This window comes from Hemiscyllium ocellatum, chromosome 3, assembly GCF_020745735.1.
Source record: "Hemiscyllium ocellatum isolate sHemOce1 chromosome 3, sHemOce1.pat.X.cur, whole genome shotgun sequence".
Taxonomy (NCBI): domain Eukaryota; kingdom Metazoa; phylum Chordata; class Chondrichthyes; order Orectolobiformes; family Hemiscylliidae; genus Hemiscyllium; species Hemiscyllium ocellatum.
In genome coordinates this window covers 46,900,620-46,923,151 of record NC_083403.1, presented here as the reverse complement: position 1 = coordinate 46,923,151, position 22,532 = coordinate 46,900,620, and the positions used below count along the sequence as shown (strand labels likewise).

At 39.2% G+C, this 22,532-nt stretch overlaps 1 protein-coding gene across 14 annotated transcripts in view; it reads left to right on the top strand.

Annotated features, from left to right (window-relative positions):
• Positions 1 to 22,532, top strand: part of eya4 (EYA transcriptional coactivator and phosphatase 4) — a 545,404-nt gene that overhangs the window by 376,399 nt on the left and 146,473 nt on the right. For 6 of the 14 annotated variants that reach the window (XM_060849764.1, XM_060849766.1, XM_060849765.1 and 3 more), the window contains 2 exons: positions 3,572 to 3,640; positions 19,078 to 19,155. The exons of 4 other annotated variants lie outside the window; for them this stretch is intronic. In XM_060849764.1, coding sequence (XP_060705747.1) covers positions 3,572 to 3,640; positions 19,078 to 19,155 — 147 coding nt within the window. Of the gene's footprint in view, positions 1 to 3,571; positions 3,641 to 19,062; positions 19,156 to 22,532 lie in introns of all 14 variants that reach the window. 4 more of the 14 variants (XM_060849775.1, XM_060849774.1, XM_060849767.1 and 1 more) reach the window with 2 other exon arrangements.

Genomic DNA, 22,532 nt, shown 5'->3' with positions numbered 1-22,532 from the left:
CCCTCTAGTACTTCCAAACGCTGGGTGATTCTGACAGCAATGGTTAAACAAAACCACTTAAGTATTAAGTAGGAGCAAAGAGTTTAATGTACAAAAAAACTACAGCAGCTCTTCAAGCAATCTTAAACAAATCACCCTTCGAATAAGGAAACTGCCGGCATGCTTCAAACCTGATTTTTTTTTGTGTGTGGAACATTACTGTATAAGTTAGTTTTAGAAGCTTCTTTGTTTTATATATACCATCTTTGAGAAACCAGAAAACATAATGCCTTTATAACTACAACTTTCAAAAACCATCAGCTCATCTGATTTTCTGTTGCCCGGGGACTAGACAAACATACAACTTAGGGACAGGTCTAGGCCACTCAACCCCTGATTGCCATTTAATAAGATAATGGCAGATCTGATTACTCCAAATTCTGGCCTTCTGGATACCTTTTACCTCTTATCAAGAATCTACCTACCTTTGCCTTAAAAATATACATGACTTTGCTTCCTCCTCCTTTAAAGAAAGGCTATTCCAAAGACTCAGGACACTCAGAGGAAAAGTTTCCTTCTTGTCTCTGTCTTAAATAGGCACTTCCATTTTGAAGTGATGCCAGTTCTCGATTTCCTCACATCCATCCTTTTATGCCTATTTTCTGTTTCCTATTAACTGGTCTAACTTCTGTCCATGCCAATATGTTATCCCCTACACCATGAGCTGTTCTTTTCCACAATAACTTTTGATTATGTATGTTGTAATGTCTGAATGACATAGAGCCAGACGGCTGAGCGTCCGAACAAGACAACGTTTTATTACACAAGTATGTACAAAGGGCTGATGAAAAAACTGTCTCCCCAGTTGTAGTTTGTCCCACATGTAAGTTTTAGAATTCTTCCAGGTACGCAGGGATCCTGACTAGCATGTGACTGTAAGTCACCTGAAACTATTACTTTGTAATTCTATGTAAAACCAGAAAAGTCTATGGTCAGCACATTCTGCTGTAGTTGTGCTCTGTCTGAGGTTAATTTGTTCTTCCACGTTGCACATTTTATAATAATCATTCCTCTTTTTGGTTCAGAACAGTTCTCCGCTATATTACAGTGATTAGTTTCTTGCAACATTATGCATGATTTTAAACAGATTTCCTCTTGGTCTGTTTATCACAACCGTACCTCTACGCGGTCAAAGGACTTCCTGTTTTATACATTTTCTTTGTAGTCCTGTCCTTCTTTATAAGTTTTAAATAGTTCTCAGTTTTTAGGTCGGTATGTCTCAACCTATCCTATTTGCTACTATGTGTTACCCCTCCTATACACTTAGCTATTAATTTCTATGTCTAAATTTCCTAGCAATGCACAATTACTGCTGGTCACCAGAAATTTCTGATCAGCCAGTTGCTGGCTTTTTCAATTCATCTTGCCACAGGTTTGATTGGCTGGTGCTGACAACTTCCAATCCCATATTTTGAGATGAAAGGACGATAGTTTAAGAAGTGAATAATTTGATATGTGACAAAATCTACCTACTGAAAACAAAAAACTAATTCTAAATTTACGTGGACTAAGACAGACAACAATGAGTACAACATTTTGACTCATCTAATGTTCGTCTAACCCTTCACACATTTAATTTGATATTCTTCAAACTATGATCAGATTGCTACTTAATTCTTTTTATTGTTATTATTCCATTGATGTGAATGATATATCATGTAGAAATAAATTGCTAATGTTTCCCAATGATTTCCACATTCTGTGTATATAAAAAGAAACCATAAATAGTAATTGTATTATGTATGAATGTATTTTAAAATAAATTAATTGCAGCTTTCTGTTTCCTAAATGCTGATAATCTTTTTCTGTTTCTCTGTAGACTTTAATTTCTCTTTTTTTCGATTATATGGGAAAAGTCCACAGACCATAATAAGTTTAGCTACTGGATTTGGGAAAACTCCAAAACTGAGAGTTGCGCCATAAATTATGTAATCTCCAGTGTCATTGTAAATCAATCCTGCTGCCATTTCCTGATCTAATTCTCAAATGATCCTTTTTTTTGAGCAAGAGAATTATTGCAGTATGTGTGACATGGGGTGCAGAACTGTGATTTATGAGTTTTAATTACTTTTTCCCTTTTTCTCTAACATTTGTTTACCTTTGACCAAAGGGGTCATTCTAATTTCCTGTTTTAATGTAATGAATGGGGCAATAAATATCCCACCAGTCATTGCTGTTGCTGATAGTATATTATTAACTAGTTGCATCTATTAATGTATATGTAAATCATTTTGCAACTGCACTTCAAAATAAGACTATTGTGCAATAGCCTCATCTATATTAGCCTGTTCTGACTGCACTGTAAATGTACAGTAATGGGTTGTATCTTACTGATACCGAGAGTGAACTGAAAGACAGGGAAGAGGATAATTCAGCCTTCCAAACTAGTAAATAGGGGTTTGCTTAATAAGCATTCTTATTTAACCATGATTTTATTTTACACAAATCTGTTTTTAATTGTTATTTATTTTTATAAGAAATTAAAAATTATCTAACTAGTGGTGTCAGAACTAGGTTTGGGATTCAGTGATTTTTCAACTTGTTGTGGTCGTCCCTCGCAATTCATTCTCCACACGTTGCCTATCATTTTGTTTGCCAAATTGCCAGAGGCAACAAAACGTTTCCGAAGATATTTGTTGGATTCACTGAGATGCAGCAAGGCCAAGAAAAACCAACAGGTGGTGGTACCGAGGGGAAACATCCTGTTTCTTTGATATCTTATTTAGATTTGGTTTATATAATTTCTGTGGCTTAGCTGAACTACATGCAGTTATTTATTTAGCTAAATTAAACCACTTACACTAATGAATGTGCAGGTTAGGGAAAACTGGGGCTTACAGTAAGCAAATGTGCTCAATATATCTTCATTGCAATATCTCAAACCTTATTTTATTCGTGGGACGTGGATGTCGTTGGATAGGCTGGCACCCCTAATTACTTTGAGGGCTGATTAGAGTCAACTGCATTGTTGGGGTCTGGAGTCACATGCAGACCAGATAAGAGGGGCAGAATTCCTTTCTTGAAGGACATCAGTGAATCTGATGGGGTTTTAAAAACAATTAAATTAGACTTCTTAGGTGAATTTGAGTTTCACTATCTGCCGTGATGGTACTTGAACCCAGGTCCTCAGAACATTAGCTCAGGGTTACAGATTACTAGTCTAGTGACATTACCATTACACCCAGCTTCCCCTCTGCTTTCTGTTAGTGATTTATCTGTCACTTATTTTTCTCAATTATTCATTACTAATAGACCTGATGAGCTAATGATTCATCATTATTTTATTGTCACCTGTTATGATGTGCTTTTACAGGGTAATTCATTATGCCAAATTATAGGTTGTTACTCCACCACTGTGCTCCACTGCAGGGAATTTTACATTTACATTACCTGTAAATGTGCTCATTTAACATATTCCATCACTTTTTTTATACGATTGCAATTTATATAATTAAATGTATTAGTATCATGATAAGGAATAAAATGTTACTGAAATCTCAAACTAAATGCAATTCTGACTTTCCCCCTTCAGGAGACACCATGACTATTTTAAACACTGCAGACTGGTTGCTAGGTTGCAGCACCCCCGCCTCTGCAACAAGTATGGCAGATTATGGTACAGTGCATGTGCGTGTTAGTGTGGAACATGAGTGCAGTCCTTCTGTTTTCCTTTTTCTCTGAAAACTTGAGCATGTAATAAAATGGTTGTATACAAAAATAATAGTAATTACCATGGAACTTGAGAGTAACAGCATGTTTTGCTAAGAATTGAAACTGTTGTCCTGATCAATTCCTCACAGCCTCACTTTGAAAGAAATTCAAGTCAGTGCTCTGAAAACAAAATAAATATGTTGCAGAAACTCAGTAGATCAAGCAGCTGCTGTGGAGAGAGAAACAAAGGGCAGAATTGTATCTGTGATGTGCCATTCCCAATGGTAGAACAGGAAGTGAGTGCTACTTTTGCTCTCATGCTGGGTCTCACTCAATTACAATCAAAAGGTAAAGTACAGGCGGTGTGACCAGAAGACACAAGCTCACGTGATGGGTGAGGAAGCTTTTCAGTGGTGAAAGCTGCCATCAGCTGGCAGTGCAACGGGCACGAGTGGCCTGTAAGATGGTCCAATCTGGAGGTTCTTTTAAACCACCACAATTTTATTGCCCAGTCATTGCTATTGACATAAGAAATACTACAAGCTCAAAAGTGACTGGGCTATTTTTTAAATTTAAACTTCACTTCCAAGCTTTTCACTTTCCATTAGTTTCATTTCTTTCATGTGTGTGCACCATCTTTATTTGTTGAAACTGGCTTAGTCAGAGAGTTAAATGTCATGGCATGTCTCATGAATGGCATGTGTTGATGTTGTCAGGAGAGTTTGGGGTATTTCTTTATTGTAAAAAGAATGATAAATTTCGCATTGTCTTTACTGAAAGTTCATCTCCGTGTACAGTGTTATACACATCACTCTGTGAGACATAGCCAAAGCTGCAGGCTTCAACACACTATAAACAACATGATCCGAGATCAGTAAGAATTATTAAATAGTGTAGGTGAACACAGAACCTTGGAAGGATTCTGCCAGCTAACTCCCTGAGTTTGAACCACATGGAGACAGGATTGTCACCATCCTTTAGGTCCTACATTTTCTTACATTACATGACTACTGTTCCCATCACAGTTGGAGATGAAGTCCCTCTATCTTCCACACTTCCATGCTCCAAACCTACTCTATATCCTTCTTTGAGTCACAGTGACGTTCCCCAAAACTCCACTCCACACCACTGATTTCTCCTCACCAACCACAAGCTGCCATTCCCCTGCTTCCCTTCCTCATGCTGTACAACTCAGCATGGAACACTCAGGCGCAGCTTTACAAAGTAAAGTGGCACACACCATCTTTCAAGTGAATGTGCAGCAAACAGTATGAGATTCTCATTATACAACTGACTTCATTGTGACAGCAGGTGCCATTTTTAAAAATGTATTTCACTAATGAATATTCATGATATCTGAGAGTATTCATGATATCTGAGGTCACACAGTAACCTGCCATAGGATGAGATGAGGCCTAAAACACCACTGATTTAATCTCTGCATCTCAACCCACCATCAGGAAGTCAGAGGTTTGGCCCCGCTTAATTCAGCTGCCTGCCCACCACATTTCGCATTTTTGCAGTCTTCATACATTTCCCCAGATCTAGCATTTCAGATCAACAACCTTCCATCAGAACCTACAGCTAACCATCATAAGGAGATTTTTAAAATGTGGAGATGTTTGCTGATGATTGTAGTGTTTAAGTCTATTTCTTAAATAATAAAGCAGTTTAAAATCATTATTCCTACTTTCCTAATTAAAGTCAGATGCATGTACCTCCACTGTTTACCACAAAAATTGGATCCCTATTCTCAGGTTAGCTCATAAATCCAATTAGATTGCAACAAATATTTGACTCTTTTTCAACATTACTCTTGGCATTACTAAAAGAAAATTTATGGTGTAGAGTCCAGGTCAGGCAGTAGCTATGGAAAGAGAAAAATGAGTTAACGATTCATTGTCAAAGACTTTTTAATCAGTTTATCAATGTAAAAGAAAACCAGAAATGGCTAGAGAAACTCAGAAAGTCTAGCGCTGTCTATGGAGAGAAAGCAGAGTCAATGGTTTGAGTCTAATGACCCTTCATCGGAATGGGACCCATAACATTGACTCTGGCAGCATCCATGGAGAAAAAACAGACTTTGAGTTTCTCCAGCAATTTCTGTTTTTGTTTCAGACTTCCAGCATCCACAGTTCTTGGATTTTTTTTATTAATCTACTTGAAATGTTCATTCTGCCTTCCTCTCCACAACTGCTGCCTGACCTGCTGAGTATTTCCAGCATTTTCTGGTTTTATTTCGGTTTTCCAGTATTTGCACTCATTCGCTTTTTAAGCATGTGCTTGTTCCTTTGATGTGGCCACATTCGTCCTGTAATATACAGCTTGAGCTGCAGTAATAGTGACATCATGCAGTTGCCAAGAACCAGAGAACCTGATTAAAATGTTTTGAGAAAAACCAGGAGTATGTTTAACTTGAATACTGTTGTGCATTTGAATGATATGAATTTGTGTAAAACTGTCAGAAAAGTGAGGTATACCCACTTTTGTTGGAATAGTATAGCACAAATAGAATTATATTCTTCACCAATCCTCAAACATTTTCAAATTTCAGCAATATAATCAGGAACATGTTCAGGCCAATATTTCATACATTCCAGCGTATTCCCAAGAGTAGCCAAACAAGTTGCTGCTTGAGGTCATTACACTTGACAACAGTCAGTGGGTCTGTCGCCCTGACGTGTTTTCTTAGTATTTGTTTTTGCTGTTGTCTACAGTTCTCAGGGGCAGGGCAAGGTGGCAGACCCTAAGTCTACCTCAGCAAAATGGGAATTGAGCCCTTGCTGTTGACATTACTCAGAATCACAGGGCGAGCCAAGTAAGCTAACCAGTTCCAATTTGTCAGTAGCACTGTTTAGTTACTGAAGATTGACCAATAAATTCCACAGTGTACCCTTGCCTTCATAGGATGCACAAATCTTTAGAATGACCTAAAACTGGAAATGAAAATTATCCCATATTTTAACTGAAAATCTCTGCAATAAAAACATTTTCAACATTATATTTTATGGTGTGCGTTTTGCAATTAAGTTATTTCCAAGATGTTACCACAACTTATATTAAGTCAGCGTTTATGGAAATTGCATTTTTCTAACGGTGTGGCTTTTGAATTTTGAGCACTGATGTTAATCAGAGACGAGAGGTGAAAATTGACTCCAGGTTGCTTACTAACTGAATGTAGACAATGATGCATGTGGTGGAATAGGTCTCCCTAGAATAAATAGGCTTCGTTTTCAGAAGATTGGTGAGCTATGAATGCCTAGAGTCCATCTTCAGCAAATCACTAAAATTGAGGGTGAATGTTGGACTGCTTCCCTCTGATGGGCTGAGAGTGATCAGGGCAGGGATGAACGGGACCTGGATCCCGCCACTTCTTGGCTGCCCACAAGAAATAGTTTGCAGCAAAAAACCTGCTTGTTCTTCTGCAATCTGGAAGGATTGCTTTGAATACTCGGACACTGAATAAAGAAGTGAAAAACTGTTCAATTCGTAAGAATATTTTGGATCTGCTTTTCAAACGGATGTAGATTTACCTTGCAATAAAGCTGCAGCGTTTGTCTTTTTTGTTCAGATATTGCAGTTTGACAGGAAATGTTACAGTAACACGATCAAGGGTTAAGTGCAGCACAGTAAACAAAATAAATATTAAAATTTGGTATTTTATGTGATCAGGTTTTGAAAATGAAGTAGCCTCAATGTTCAAAGGCTGTACTTCAAGATGTCAGGTGGATACTTTGGGTGGAGTCTTACAGGGGTCTGAACTATGTGGAATATGGCAACATTTGTGGCACATCAGATGGGAATTCCTGCAAGACTGATCTCAATATTGACAGTATCTGTTTCCATCTATAATGCTTTTTACAAGCAGAATAGTGGGTTTCTCATTGGGCAGTGGGGGCAAATTGCCAATTAACCAGGTTATTGCATGTTAGGCGTCAAGTTGACTGGGCATCTCACCTCACTAATATTCAGCTTTCTATCTTACCAAACTCAGCAAACAAACTAAACGTTAAGAAAACTCGACATGGAAACCAAACTGGGTATCTGGCGAATTCATCTCACTGCATGCTCCAAATGACCTTTATGTTGGACACTGGGTACCTATACCGCAGGGCACAGTCTGTGGGTAGTGGCCATGCATGCCCCATTTTTCACAGACATTGGCATCCAACATGTGCCAGCCTCTTAAAAACCCTCATGGCACACATCTCTAACTCACTTGCGGGACACGTCTGCCTTCAATGCTGCGTTTCAGCTTGCACCAATAGCTGTCATTGTAACACTGCAGCAAGGACACTGTGCACTCAGGGACACACACCCAGCTCAAGGGCTAAAGCAGGCTGCATGTCCAGGCCCTTCACTCGCTGTCTTAATGCTCAGAGCGAATGAGAGCTATCTGGATGCTCACAGCATGCTTGCACTACCTTTTTATGCTTTGCTCCCTCAGTCAGAGGCTACCTTGCCACTTAGAGCAAACATAACGACAAGAAGCTTGCTGTTGCTGTCTGCAGGTAACAGTGAAGTCAATGGCGATAGCTCTGGGGCACGGGGTCTCAGCAGAGTAAGTCAAAAGCAGCTTCCAATTCCAATTCAGGAGCTTGGATGTGGTTGGTCAGCCACTTGAACCAGTCTGAGTCAGTATGCTAGCCACATACGGCACGTAGAGCTGAATGCCAGACATCCCACCACCCATCATGTGCCATTCTGCCCTGGAATGAGAGAGGGAGTGGGTGGCAGATTTGTTTGGTGAAGATAAAGAGATGTGCTGAGTAAATGAGCAGTCAGTGCAGAGGGCCTGCAGGGTTAGTGATATCAGGTGTTGGGGTGACTGATACCAAGAGAGGGAAGATGTTGCAGACATTAGTATGGTTGGTAAAGAATGAGCCATGTGAGAGGTGTGTACCGTAGCAGAGATAGAGTGAGTGTGGGATATCAGAGAGGGAGGATGGTGCCACTTGTACTGGCAGAGGAGAGAAGGACATTGGCATTCTTCCTGCAGTGCTGGGCATTCTTCCAGCTAAACTGTACTACTCCGGGTGGCAATCATAGACTAGGCTGTCATGATCTGGTGCTGTGGACTCAACTGCTGGACCTGAGGAAAACTAAGTCCTGCACAGTATGCCTACAATTTCCCTCTCTCTGCCATGTCTGGAACAAATGTTAGGTACCGTACAGGGTGGCTCCAGACAGTGCCTTTCTGGGTGCACAATGGGTTTTTTTTTAAGATGGCATGAGTACAAGGGATCTCATTGAATTCTGGGATATTCGCTGAGTGGAAATGACATGTGATAAGATGGGACCAGAAGTGGATGAGAGGGTCATCATTGAGGCAGAATAGGTAGTTAATTTTCCAGTTCTACCTCATTAGTAAGATGCACTCCTTAATGTTTGCTTCAGTTGGATAAATCAACTTGATAAATGTATCCTAGCAGAGAGTTAATGGAATATATTGCGATAGATTTCCTAGAATTATATAACATGGAACCAACCAGCATTAAGGCTACCTTAGATCTTGGGTTATATTTTTTTTTCTCTTTTTTTTCTTTTAAAGCTGTGAGATCATTTTTTTTTCCTTTCAACCCCCACACTACCGCCTAACTGCGGTAGTGCTTATTTTTTCCCAGCACCCATGGTGTGTGTGTGCAAGTGTGAGACACAGTGAGAGACACAAGGTGTACGAATCTTTATTCAATTTCCACCACCAGGAAAATAGGAAAACACCCGAGTGGCCAATGACAAGCAGTGCCCTTCACATCAAAGGGCAATGCTATGTGATCAAACAGTGAAGGGGAGGGCAGGGACTAAATCAAAATAGAGTTGGAGGGGGAAATGATGCACTCCACTCCCTGCGGCGCCCACCTCTCCCTGAACAAATCCAGGGTGTTGGTGGACACCGCATGCTCCTTCTCCAAGGACACCCGGGCCCTAACATAACCGTGGAAGAGGGGCAGGCAGTCGGCCCTAACGACCCCCTCCACGGCCCGCTGCCTGGACCTGTTTATGGCCAGTTTGGCCAGGCCCAGGAGCAGACCCACGAGGAGGTCTTCAGACCTGCCCTCCCTCCTCCGCACCGGGTGCCCGAAGATCAGGAGTGTGGGACTGAAGTGCAACCAAAAGCGGAGGAGAAGGTTTTTAAGAAAATCAAAAAGGGAGTGCAAATGACCACACCCAATATACACATGGTCCACGGACTCCACAGCACCACAGAACAAGCAGTTGGGCTGGGAGTCCGTGAACCACCGCAATCTGCGGTTGCAGGGGACTGCTGCATGCAGCACACTCCACCTCAGATCCCCAAGAGAAAGGGGGAGGACTCCTGCATAGAGGGCCGTCCACTGGGGATCCCCACTGCCCGGTGGCAAATGGGCACGCCAGGGCATGTCCAGACGGTGGATGAGGGAGAAGAGGTGGACGGTGTGCAACAGCAGTCGATACAGGGCACGACTTTTAACGTCCTTGAATGGGACAAAATTATAATTCCGGAGGCGGCTCAGGTTGTGGGGCACAGGCTCCCGCGGGAAGTACGGGACCTTGGGGCCAATGTGAAATTCCGTCCGGGCTGGGGTGAGCGCGGACGGGATCCCACCGCACACCTGAGCATCCTCCAACTGGTGCACTACGTCGGGTCCGAGCACCGTCGTTTTAAGGCGTCGGATGCCGGTGGCCACGTACCGGACGTCTACCGCTGCCCTGCTCGCTATGTCTTGCGGCAACGTCCAGCCCAGGCCCCCAGCATGTCCCCGACCCTGGTCAGATCTGGGGTTATATAATGAGATAGGCTTATTAGTAACCTCATTGTTAAAGATCCTCTGGAGCTTAGTGCTCCATGTCTTCTAAGTTTGAATGTGATTAACCTAGTTATGTAACACAAATCCTTTAGAATAATCCAACTATGTATAATTTGATCAGGTTGCTTGGGAAAATAGATTAAAAGGTGGCACTTAATAGGCAGTGGAAAGCTTAAAAGAAAATCAAAACACTCAAAGAAAATGCACTCTATTGAGAAATATAAATTTCATCAAGAAAGTGATCCATCCATAACTGACTAAAGGAATTATGGATAGTAGTGGATTGGAAGTAGAGACTTACTGTGTTTTCACATCCAGACTACTGTACAGGTTTGGTCTACAGGTTTGATTCCAGGAAATGAGGGAGTTGTCAGATGATGAGGGGCTGAGCAATTTAGGCCTATACTGTCCAGAGTTGAGCACAAGAAATGATTGTGATGAAACATGTAGGATTTTTGAGGAAGATGAGGGTAGATGCTGATAGGTTGCTTTATCTGCTAGGAGGGTTTAGAACTAGGGGCCATATTCTTGCGTAAAAAGGTTGATAATTTTAGACTGAGATGAAGAGAAGTTCCTTCACTTAAAGAATTATGAATCTTTGGAATGTTTCCTCCCACAGTCCAAAGATGTGCGAGTCAGGTGAATTGGCCATGCTAAATTGCCCGTAGTGTTAGGTAAGGGGTAAATGTAGGGGTATGGGTGGGTTGCGCTTCAGCGAGTCGGTGTGGACTTGTTGGGCCGAAGGGCCTGTTTCCATACTGTAAGTAGTCTAATCTAACCTAATCTATACCTCAGCGATCTGTGGAATCTGAGTCATTGGGCTTACTCACATTTGGATGGATAAATATTTGGACTTAAGGGGATTGAGGGATTGAGGGATTGGGAAATTGAGCAGGAAATCAGCACTGAGGCCCACAATCTGATTGAATGGTGGAGAAGGATGGAGGAGCCTGCTCCTGTTCCTTTATCCTGCTGTTCTAACACTTAACCTCCTCGATTAGTAGTTTTGGCAGGACCATGATAACATGGTATTTTAAATAAAGTGGTACATCTGAGTATTAACCTGAGATTCCGGTTTTGTCCCAAAACACATTACCTTGCTTGAAAACAGGAAGACAGCTTCCAAAAAACATACTGAATTTGAAATTAACTGAAACCTGGAACTTGAGGTCTGCCAAATTTGGGCAAGATTTTAAGTATTTCAAAAGACAGCAACTCCTATAAAGTCGAAACTGGACCCATTCTTTGCCCTGGGTTAACCGTTCCCTTTTTATGATGACACAAACCATCCAAAATCACAGAGACAGGAAATGTTACTTGTGAAAATGAGTAAATACCAGAATATCTGATGAATCATAGACCCAAGCACAGACTTACAGAATTGTTACAGTGCAGAAGGAGACCATTCGGCCCAGCATGCCTTCATTCCCTAGTTTATTCCCTAGTGCCAATCTCTTGCCTTTTCACCATCTCCCTGCATGCCATTTCAATCCAAATAACCATCGAGCGCCCTCTTGAATGCCTCAGCTGAAACTGTCTCCACCACATTTTTGGGCAGCGCATTATGTATCCTGACTAATCGCTGTGTGACAAAATTATTTCTGACATACCCTTGCTTTGTTTGCAACTCAGTCATTATTACCTGAGTCGGAATCATGATCTATGTACCTAGCCTATTCCCAAATCCAAGATACTCCTTCAGCTTCCAATTGAAGCTATTCCCAAATGTTGACATTGCCTCTGCTCTAATCACTAAACCAGATAGTCATATTCCACAGCCTTCAGTGTAAAAATAATTCTGCTTCACTCTCCTCTCAATCTCTTAAAGTTTATTTTCTATCTGGATATCTCTAATCTGGAGAGTTCGAACACTGATAAAAGTTAATGCATATAAATGAAAACCAAGTTAAACGTTATTCACAATCAATCAGCCATTGAAAGAAATTAAAAATAGAATGTTCATGGCTAAAAATGCTCAAAGGGTAAATTTTTCTGCACAAATATTCTCAGGTTTTCCATTGAAATAGAGTTTCATGTATTGCCGATTATGATATCATGTATAAATGACTAAATTCCCAGCAAACTGAATTTCCGATAAACCTCACACTAGAACAGACATAGATTTCAGGCCAAAGGTCACTGATTAAACAGCTGCCAATCAACCAAGATTAAAGACACAATGGTGAGAAATGTTTGCATTTCATACTAACAAGCAGGTGTTAATAGTTGAGACACCAATCAATTTCCTGTCAGACAAACTCCATAATAGTTCAGCAATTGGCACTCCCTCAAGTCGGTGTACTTGTGTGTGTGTTTTTCAGTGAGGCTGCCTGCACCAGCAATCATAACAAAAAAGTCAATTTCTAGCCACAGACAATGACATGGATATAGGTTTTTTTTCCACTTTCACACCACTACCTCTAATGTCCCCCTCAAATCTATGCTTGACCCTACTCCTATTTTTCATCTATATGCTGCCCTTAAGCAATGTTACCTGAGAACACAGCATCAGTGTTCAACTCTACCTCATCACCGCCCCTCTCAACCTCTTGGCCGTCTCTTATGTTTTGTCTGATATCAAGTAGTGAATGAGCAGAAATTTCCACAAATCACACATTCAGAAGACTGGAGTTCAGCTTTGAACTCCATCACAAGCCCAATTCCTCAGCCACTGATTTCAGCTTCTCCCTGACAATTGACTGAAACTAAACCAGACTGTTCACAACCTTGGTTTCATATCGTACCGCAGTCTGAGTTTCTGATTACATGTCCAACCCAGCACACCGCTCCAGAACCCCGCCGAATTTAACAACTGCTTCAGCTGAGCTGCTGCTAAAGCACCCTCATTTCCATGGGCTATGTTCCACCTAGACTTGACAATTCTAAACCAATCTTGACACTGCCAGTTCGACAAAATTTCAAGTAATCAATAGATCACACCAAATCACATTCATTGATAATGATACTGCTCACTTAGCTGCATCAGGTCTATTAAATTGTACCTTCGTTTTAAAATTACTTGCTTTTTTTATGCACTAAGTTCTATGCTGCTTCAATTGACTCTCCTCCTTTAAGGCATTCCTTAAAGCTTACCTCTCGATCAAGTATTGGTCATCTGACTTAACATCTCTTTATGTAGTTTGGTGTCATGCTTTGTTTTACTTGCCCCTGTGAAGCACAATGGGATAATTATGGCCTTGTCTCACCCTACATATCTAATCTCTTCCAGTCCTACATCCCTCCACGCGATCTCTGCTGTTCCAAAACTGACCTTTTGAACTTTCCCAATTTTAATGCTCCATCACTGGCAGCCACACCTTCACTGCAATGGTTCTGGAATTCTCTGGGTGATCCTATCCAGCAATCTACTTCTCCTTCCTTCTTTAAGAACCAAATGTGTTAAAGTTTGTCCTCTTATTGGCGACATGACTGTGGATCAAATTTTGTTTATTGATATTCATGTGAAACACCTTTGAATTTTTTTCTACACTAATGGCACGACATAATAACATGGTATTACCCTGCATTGTTGTTCTGTAGCCAGAATTTCATGATTTCAATCTTTGTAATATTCCCATTGGCAATCCAGATATAAATCAGAATCATTTACAAAGGGGAAAAGGCTAGAAAAGTTGAAAAACAAGACAAGGAAACATAGTCAAGTATGGTCTTTTTAAATCTTGCCTGATAGTAACCAAAGGAAACCCTTGAATTAAAAGCAATAATGTGAAGAGTCCACAAACTATGCAGTAATGATATGAATAAAATCACATCCTCTCCATGGAATAGCCTAAGTCGACATAAAATAAGCACCAAATGCTATTGCAGACTGTTTCTTCTTCAAAGTGATATACGCTGTGTATTGTTATACAAAGATGGTATTTTAATCATTTATGTTTGAAATTTCTATTAGCTGAAATCACTCATTGTCAGAAAAATATTTAATGTTGGTTTTAAACCATCTTGTCACACTTGAAATCATTCAGTTAAATCCTGAATTTCCAAACCCATGTACTGTCAAATGCAAACATTATTATACTATGTGCTGTGGTCAAACTGAATCATGAAGTATTCTACAGAATTATGAATTGAACGGTTTAGTCTTAAAAGGCAAGTAATATATGTTGGGATATTTCCCTCCCTACCCCATATCTTAAGGGGTGCCTAAGGTATGCAAAGGTTCAATGCACATTTCCAATTACATGAAATTTATGTGCATTTATTATGATCTTTACTCTTAAGGAAAAACAATAATTAGGTTAGAAATCAAAATCCTCTAGAAAGCTGTAAATGTAAAACAGACCTTATATTGTCATAGTGTCGCTATAGATTTGTAACTAAAAGACATTGAATAAAAATGAAGTCGTGGCTTTGCCTTGCTGAAACAAAATACAGTATTACAATCATAGCAGCACCAGCATCAAAACCCTCCAATCCTTTGTACTACTGTTGCTAAGCATGATTTCAATCTTAAAAACATAAGTGAATATTTCACATTAGTTTAAAAGTGTTTTATACTTAATGATCAGACTTAGCACACCTAACATATTTAAGCCATAAGAATATGATTTGTTTTTAAAAGGACACTTGTGGGGCAACCGTAGTGACACTACCTCTGGGCCAGATTGCCTAGGTACAGGTCTGACTTGCTCCAGGGATGAATCATAACACACCTGGACAGGTTGATTAAAAATATCCATAAACGGTTTTAGTGACTAAAATTATAAAATATGTAAATTCATTTTAATTGTATAAGCCAAATTTTGAAGTTAACTTTCAAGGCAATGACACAGTAACATATTTCAAAACCATTTTGATCTAGATTGGATGGGTCGTTCAGGTATGTTGCAGGATCAGTCCTCACCACAGCTGATCGGAATATAAGATCCATAGGATAGATTTACTGACTCCCACCTCTTTCCTGGTAGGGATCTCTTACTCAGTTGCTAGTTTGCAATGCACACTTGTCAACAGCATGGGTTCCAGTTCTCACACTGGCTGAGGTTACCGTGAAGAACTCTCCTTCTCAAACTCTCAATCTCTCAAGTTAAACTACAACCAGTCATCTATCGCTAATGAGACAACAATTCCATTGCCCTATGGCAACTTCAGGCCTCCTTGGTCTAGTCTGATAGAGCAGAATCACTTGATGATCTACCAGTAAGAGGTTTTTGTCTTAAACAAGATGTAGTTTCTTGCATGATAACAATTACATGATGCATCACAGCGTAGTGTGGCAACTTCTCTTCCCAAGACCACAACAAACTATAGAGAGTTTTGAACATAGCCCAGTCCATCACGCAAACCAACCTTCCTTCTATTGATTTCATCTATACTTCCTGCTGCCTTGGGAAAGCAATTTACATAATCAAAGACCCCTCCCACCCCAGTTATACTTTGCTCCACCGACTTGTGTCAGACAGAAGATATAAAAGTTTGTATACACATATGAACAGATTCAGGAATAGCTTCTTCCCCACTGTTATCAGACTTTTGAAATGGACCTCTTTAATGTAAATATTGAACTCTCTTTGCATCTTTCCAGCAGCTGTAACATTGTACCCTGCACTCTGTTCTGTTATTCTGATGCACTTGTATCTCACAATCTGCCTGTCAAGCACATAAGACAACATTTTTCACTGTACCTCAGTACACTTGACAGAATAAATCAAATCAAATCGAATTATGTAAAAGTTACATTTGTTAAATAGACATTGTTCCTAAAATAATAAGGGAAGCCTCAATGTTAGATTTTATTCTTCAAAATTTAAAGTTGTTTCCCATTCCCAAGTTCCTGTGACATCATCATTTTGGGCAGTGCTTAATGCATTCCTCCTTGTTAACCCTTTCAGATCCTATTGCAACAAAATTCATGAAACGTACCACTAACTCTTAATTTGGTATCATGACAGAACAATATTTTCATCTATTTTCTAATTCCCAAGCTCAACCTGAAACAAAGTATGGTAATGTACCATTTTGTGAGTTTTTAAGTGCTTCCATCACTCGTCCCTTCACAACCATCATTACCAAGCAAAAGTCAGGGTTAGGCCAATTAAATGACGCCCAGGAATTACAGTCTCCCAGCTTCGCACACAAGGGAAAAGATAGTGGGAAGGGCAGATGCTTTACTGATGTTTAGGCTCCGATGTCTTGATACCGACCTGAGTTAAGAAGAGTGCTTTCTGAAAAACACTAAACAGCTATGATCATTTCCCAACTTCTCATCAATGTCATGCAGGTAGATTTTTGAACTTAACTTATCTTAGTAAATTTCCTGCTTTTTCTGAAATCCATCTGATTTTCTTCTTATTGATTTCGGTACCAGATGATTGCTTCACACATTAATTGGTAAGACAATTTATAATTAATGGTATGGATTTAATTTTTCACAAATGGTGCAAAGTTAATTTATCTCTTAAAATGCACAATTAAAAGCCTCAATTTTAACCTAACAGACCTGTTAATAGCATTCATGCACAAAATCCAGGAGATTATAAATCTGGCATCCAACTCAAACCTGTTGTATTTCCATTAATTAGCCTGAATAGCTGTTTTGTCTCTTCCTTTTCAATCCCCACTACATCAATTTCACAGAACTAGAATTCCTGGGTTGTGTTTCTTCATGCTCTCTTAACAAAACTTTATTTTAATATTATTACTAACTTTTACAGGCAGTGTTCAAAGTCAATGTCAGTTGCAAACAAACAATTCTAATTAACATAATCCAGGTCTGCAGAGGTAAAGCTATGACCATGAAAAGGATTTCAATGGAAAATAGTTTTATCAGGCCCAAGTAAATGATATTAAAGTGAACTAAAAAAACTACTGCTTCCCCAAAACATTGGAGAAAGGAATTAATTGCATTATAGTTTTTGACTTTTTGAATAAGCTTTTGTAAGACTATAAGATTAAAATTTAGATGTGAAACAGCAGGTATAAGTAATATTAAATTATTCACACCTGAGCTGATTTCACAACAGGCAACCTAATTGTTTTGGACTCCTAACAAGCCAGGGTTTTGTTTTAAATTGCAATTTTTACAAAGTAAATAATAGTTTCACCACCAGTATTCAGTACATCCACAATGTACAGTGGCAGACTATCTAGTTTGTTATGAATGACATGTTACTCATGGGTTGCCAGAACTACCTTCTCAGAGCAATAAATTAGATTTGATTCAATGTAATCATGTTTTTTTTTACAATTTGAAAATATTACTCCACTTTTAATGCTTTAGGTTAATGTTTGTACATTTTGGTTTATCAGAGGATGATATTATCTTTTCTCAGTGGGTAGGATGCATAGCATGTGGTTGCAATAACGCAATGTCAAGGATTGGACAATATGGTCTCACAGCCAGAGTGTCCCTGGCCAAAGCAAAGTTTCCTGATTATTCCTGATGAGTTTTTTACAAGTGGCCAGTACTTAAGCTTTGACTCTCTTGGGAATATGCTTTTAAATGCATTTAATGAAGAGTGGTAACGTAGTTTAAATACAAAACAGCACATAATTCAGTTCTTTTGTTCCTATCTCCTTTCTAGATGTTGTGAATTGCATGTGAGTGTTGCATATCTTTTTTCTTGGTTTAACTAATGTGTTTGCCTTGTGTTTTCTTCACATATGTAGTTAATGATGTTTGGTTTACAAGTTTTCAGCATTTGTCAATTTTGCCATGCATAGAGAAATAATACTTTTTAGTTCAACTTACAGTGTCTCTCATGCCATAAATATTTAAATTGGTCAGCTAAGCAGTCTTTTCATCACAATAGAGTAGCTGTTAGTTTGCTACATCAGCAAACCAGATAGAATGCTCAACGTAGAAAAGCTCTGAAGAACAGATATGTCATGGGCAGCAACTTGCAACATGTTAACCACCAAGAAACCTCATTCTCCCAAAGTTACATTTATTTTTAGTGGATTTATAACTATCTGTTGTGTACTCTATTTTTACATGTACAATAATTGATACCTTGGAGTAAGTTACAAGGTTACTCTCTGAACGAAGGGTTCATAGGATATCCTATATTGCAAGATTAGAGCTTAAGTGGTTTATCACGTCACCTAAGATTCAAGATTAGATTACTGTCTTGAGACCGTTCTCTGGTATCTATTGTCTTGTAAAAACCTACATTGTTTACATTTTATTTCTGTCAAAATTTACATCTCTTTCTTAGTGTTGTCAAAAGAGTTTTAACATCTCCAAGCTTACAAGAAGGTATTAACCTTCTTGAAGATAAGTTTGATGCAGTATTACCAAGGAATCATTTTGAATCAGAGTACAGAAAATTGCCATGTCCAGTGTATAGTGCAAAATGTTTTTCTAAATATCAGGACACTGTTTAATTACCTAAAAGCGAATGTTGTTGTCCCCTGTGTGAAATAGTCCTAAACTGTCAGAAGAGTTAATGTGACTTGAGCATTTTTTAAATGCTGACCTCAGGGCTCCACTCTCCAGCATTGGTACATCCTAAGCATTAACCATATGGCTGTAAACCAAAGCTGGGAATGCCCGAGCACATTGTATAAATCAGAATGAAAAACTAGGGGTTACATCATTTTTTATACTTATTCTTCTATGTAGTGTCTCTTCTTGCAGTCAAAACAGAGCCAATGAGCAGCAGTGACACTGCCACAACAACAGGAGATGGATCACTTGACAGTTACACTGGGTCAGGTAAGGCACTGGCCACATAGTTCAACTCAGAGCAGGCATAATTGTCCCGACTCATTGACTGGTTGGACCGAAAGGTCTGTTTCTGTGCTATATAACTTTATGACCGATAACAAGACTAGAACTCAGACAAATGGATGATCTTGTAGCACTGTACTAGTGTTAATGAACTTAGTCAGTAAAATGTACTTTCTCCAACCAATTCCCACTAGTGGATTAATACCTAAGGAATTTATTTGTGATCAAATTGTGCTGTGATTTTCCTTTTGAAAAGGAGAGCAAGAACACGAATTACAACAGCATTGTTCATGCTTTGTATCAATGAGAGTACATCAGCATGTGCAGATTACAATGGATATTGAAACAATGCAGAATAATAATCTGTCTTATTTTTTGAATGTTTTCAGAAACTTGAGTACCCTTTAATGAATAAAGAAATTCTTCCACCAAGTTTCTATTAAAATAAGCAAGTGAGCTAATGTCAGCCTGTCACATGATTTATTAGCAAACCAAGATCTTCAAAATAAGAAATGTATTCAGGTAAAGTTAATAATTTCATGCACTCATCCTCTGCTAACAAATAAAACACACCATGAAGATGACTCCATATGTCCCAATCAATAGCACAACAGAGTTTACATAGAACTTTTAGTGTAGACCAGAGAGATCCATTCAACTCCATAAATGAAGACGCACATGACATATATATTACATAGAATCTGTAGTGCAGAAGCAAAAAATACTATTGAATGTTTTCAGTTGGTGTCATAAAAGATAATTAATTTGTTAAAAGTATAAATTTACAATATTTACAATTCATCCTTTAAAGGGTAAATTGTGCATGGTCTTTGAAAGAAGTAGATTTAATGAACTGAATTATTTGTTTTTTATTTTCTGATGTTCCATTTTTATGGGTGAAAGATGCCAAACAAAGACATGTTTCGTTCAACTTAGAATTCTGGTCATAAAGGCAGAGCTCATATCTAGATTGTCTTTCTATGATGAATTAACACAACTTGCCTAGTATCTTAATAGGTATAGTAGCTAAATCACTGCCTCATAAGCCAAACCCCAGGTTCAGTTGCTGATCTACATCAGGTTTCAGGTCAGAAGTGTATCTTATGAGAAGTTGCTACAGCAGATCTCAATGCAATGCAATAAAGTGCAATATCTAGGTCTATACTCTTGAGTGGAATCCCTTTTCTCTGGCTGTTAAGTGCACATAGGATGTGGTGAGGACCAGGTTGGGCTTATCTGTATTTCCCTTCACAGAATCTTATTGTCTAGACTTGCCAGCACAACACATCTGCACCGAGGAAAGGAAGGGACAAAGGAAAAAAATGTGGGGAAAAGTAATACATCATTTTGAACACTGGGTCAGAAGTTAATGGACATAATATGCAATAGCTAATCGAAGCTCAAGTTGAGACAGTAAAAATAATGTTTGTTAATGCTTTTTTCTTTGCTTTGCTGTGCCTGTAAACGTTTCATAACACCTCAAAATTGCAAGTATTCTTATTTACCTACTATTAAGTAATATAGGAAAAGAGGTTTAAAGTTTTGTCAGGACTTTAAACTATGCCTTTGCGAGAATTTTTGTTTCATTAAAAAAAAAGTATAACTATGTTTGTCAAACAGTAAAACATCAAGAATGTGCTCATAAACACAGTCCACTGTCAAGTGTTCTGATTTATGTGCTGCAGCTGAGCAGTTCTCTATTTTTGTTTTCCTGTGCAGTGTGGCTTTAGAGGAGACTAATAATGGCTGAGGAATTTGTCTTACACCCAAAACAGGGGCAAATTTGACAGAGTGGAACCTCCTGTCCATGCTGGCCTGAATCCCGAAACATATTCTGCTTTGGGTCTCACCAACATGTTGCCAGCAAGCTGCTGATGCCAAACAGAAACCCCACTGCAGCTCAATGGACAGTGAGGACTGTAAGGCAGCTGACTCCAATGCTGGAAGATCAAGTCTCAAGTCAGTCATTCTGAAAGACATTAAATGTATACTTAGTAGTACAGAGTTATTCTGTGGTCTCAGGAGTTACTCCCCAGAAAGATTAAAATAAAAAAAGTTGCTATGTACCATGCCTTTACTTTTCTGAGCAGGCACTTTCCTTTTTCATTTGGCCTTTTCCCATGTTACACGGGATTTGCACACTGCAGGTGGATCACCTTTGATAGATTCGTTTGGTGGTTTTACAGCCAGACATAAAGATTAATCCTTTATTCCTGCTGCCAACAGCCCCACCTCCTGCATTTAATTGGGCTGGGGGCTCATGTCAACGCAAATTGACCCACCTCTATTTTCAAGGATTATTACTTGGATTGCTGAATGCCTGGTGCAACTATACAGAGCAACTCAACCTTCACCCATTTGTATCTGAATTTTGCATTTAAATTTGCATGTTTGAGCTGTTTAATGCCCATTTCTAATGGACACCCTGGACAAGTAACAGTTGCTCAACTCAGTTTGGCATCCGTCGATCTCTGAGCATAGTTCAGGCATGCCATATCATAAAGAAAAATTACAGCTGTAATATCAGCCCTCTGTCTGGTAACTGAGCTGTAGTATGTTGTATTAACCAACCCACCCCCAGCCCATCCTTCCCCACTATGATAATGTGTCAGTGACTTTCCTGTAAAATATTCATCAGAACTTTTGACTTGTTCAGAAAGTTCTGTTTCTTTTTCAAAATAAGAGAGTTGTGTGACTTGAATGGTTTCAGAATGTACCACCAGGTCGCTTGGTCTTCTGCCATAGGGAAGATGATAGAACCTTCCAAAAAATTACATAACTAGTTAGAAATAGTGGGTGAGTGGTGGATAGGGTTGTTCGTCTCATTGCCGTTTCATTGGAAAATTCCAGGTAATTATTTTGTTATGACTTTATTGTGTATTATCTTGTTGCCTATATCTGAATCCTCACTTCTACAGTGTCAAAGAAAAATACTTGTTACTACACCACACAGAATTTCCATTACCCATGATATTCATTCTGATGACTTCTCTCACTGAGAATACCAGGTGAGTGTCAATTAGTCTTGGAACATTTGCCTCTGTGGAATTGCTTGCAGTAGAACTGTATTTCACTGGAGTCAGCTTTCCATCCACAACCTAGGGTTCAATGATTCCCATTTCGATTCTTGTAGGAAGGAAAGATGGGGGATGTAGCTGCCCAGTGATTAAGGTCAGGCTGAAATAACCTGGGATAAAGCCAGATGTACAAATTAAATGCTCCTGGAATATAATCTCGGGGTGGATTTTCATGGCCCTAATCAGGACCAAAATGGATGCCATGTTGAGAAGAGATGGTGACGATGTCCGAGATCTGAAAGTCTTGCCTGCTTTCCCTGCACCAGCTAATTTCATCAACACAAG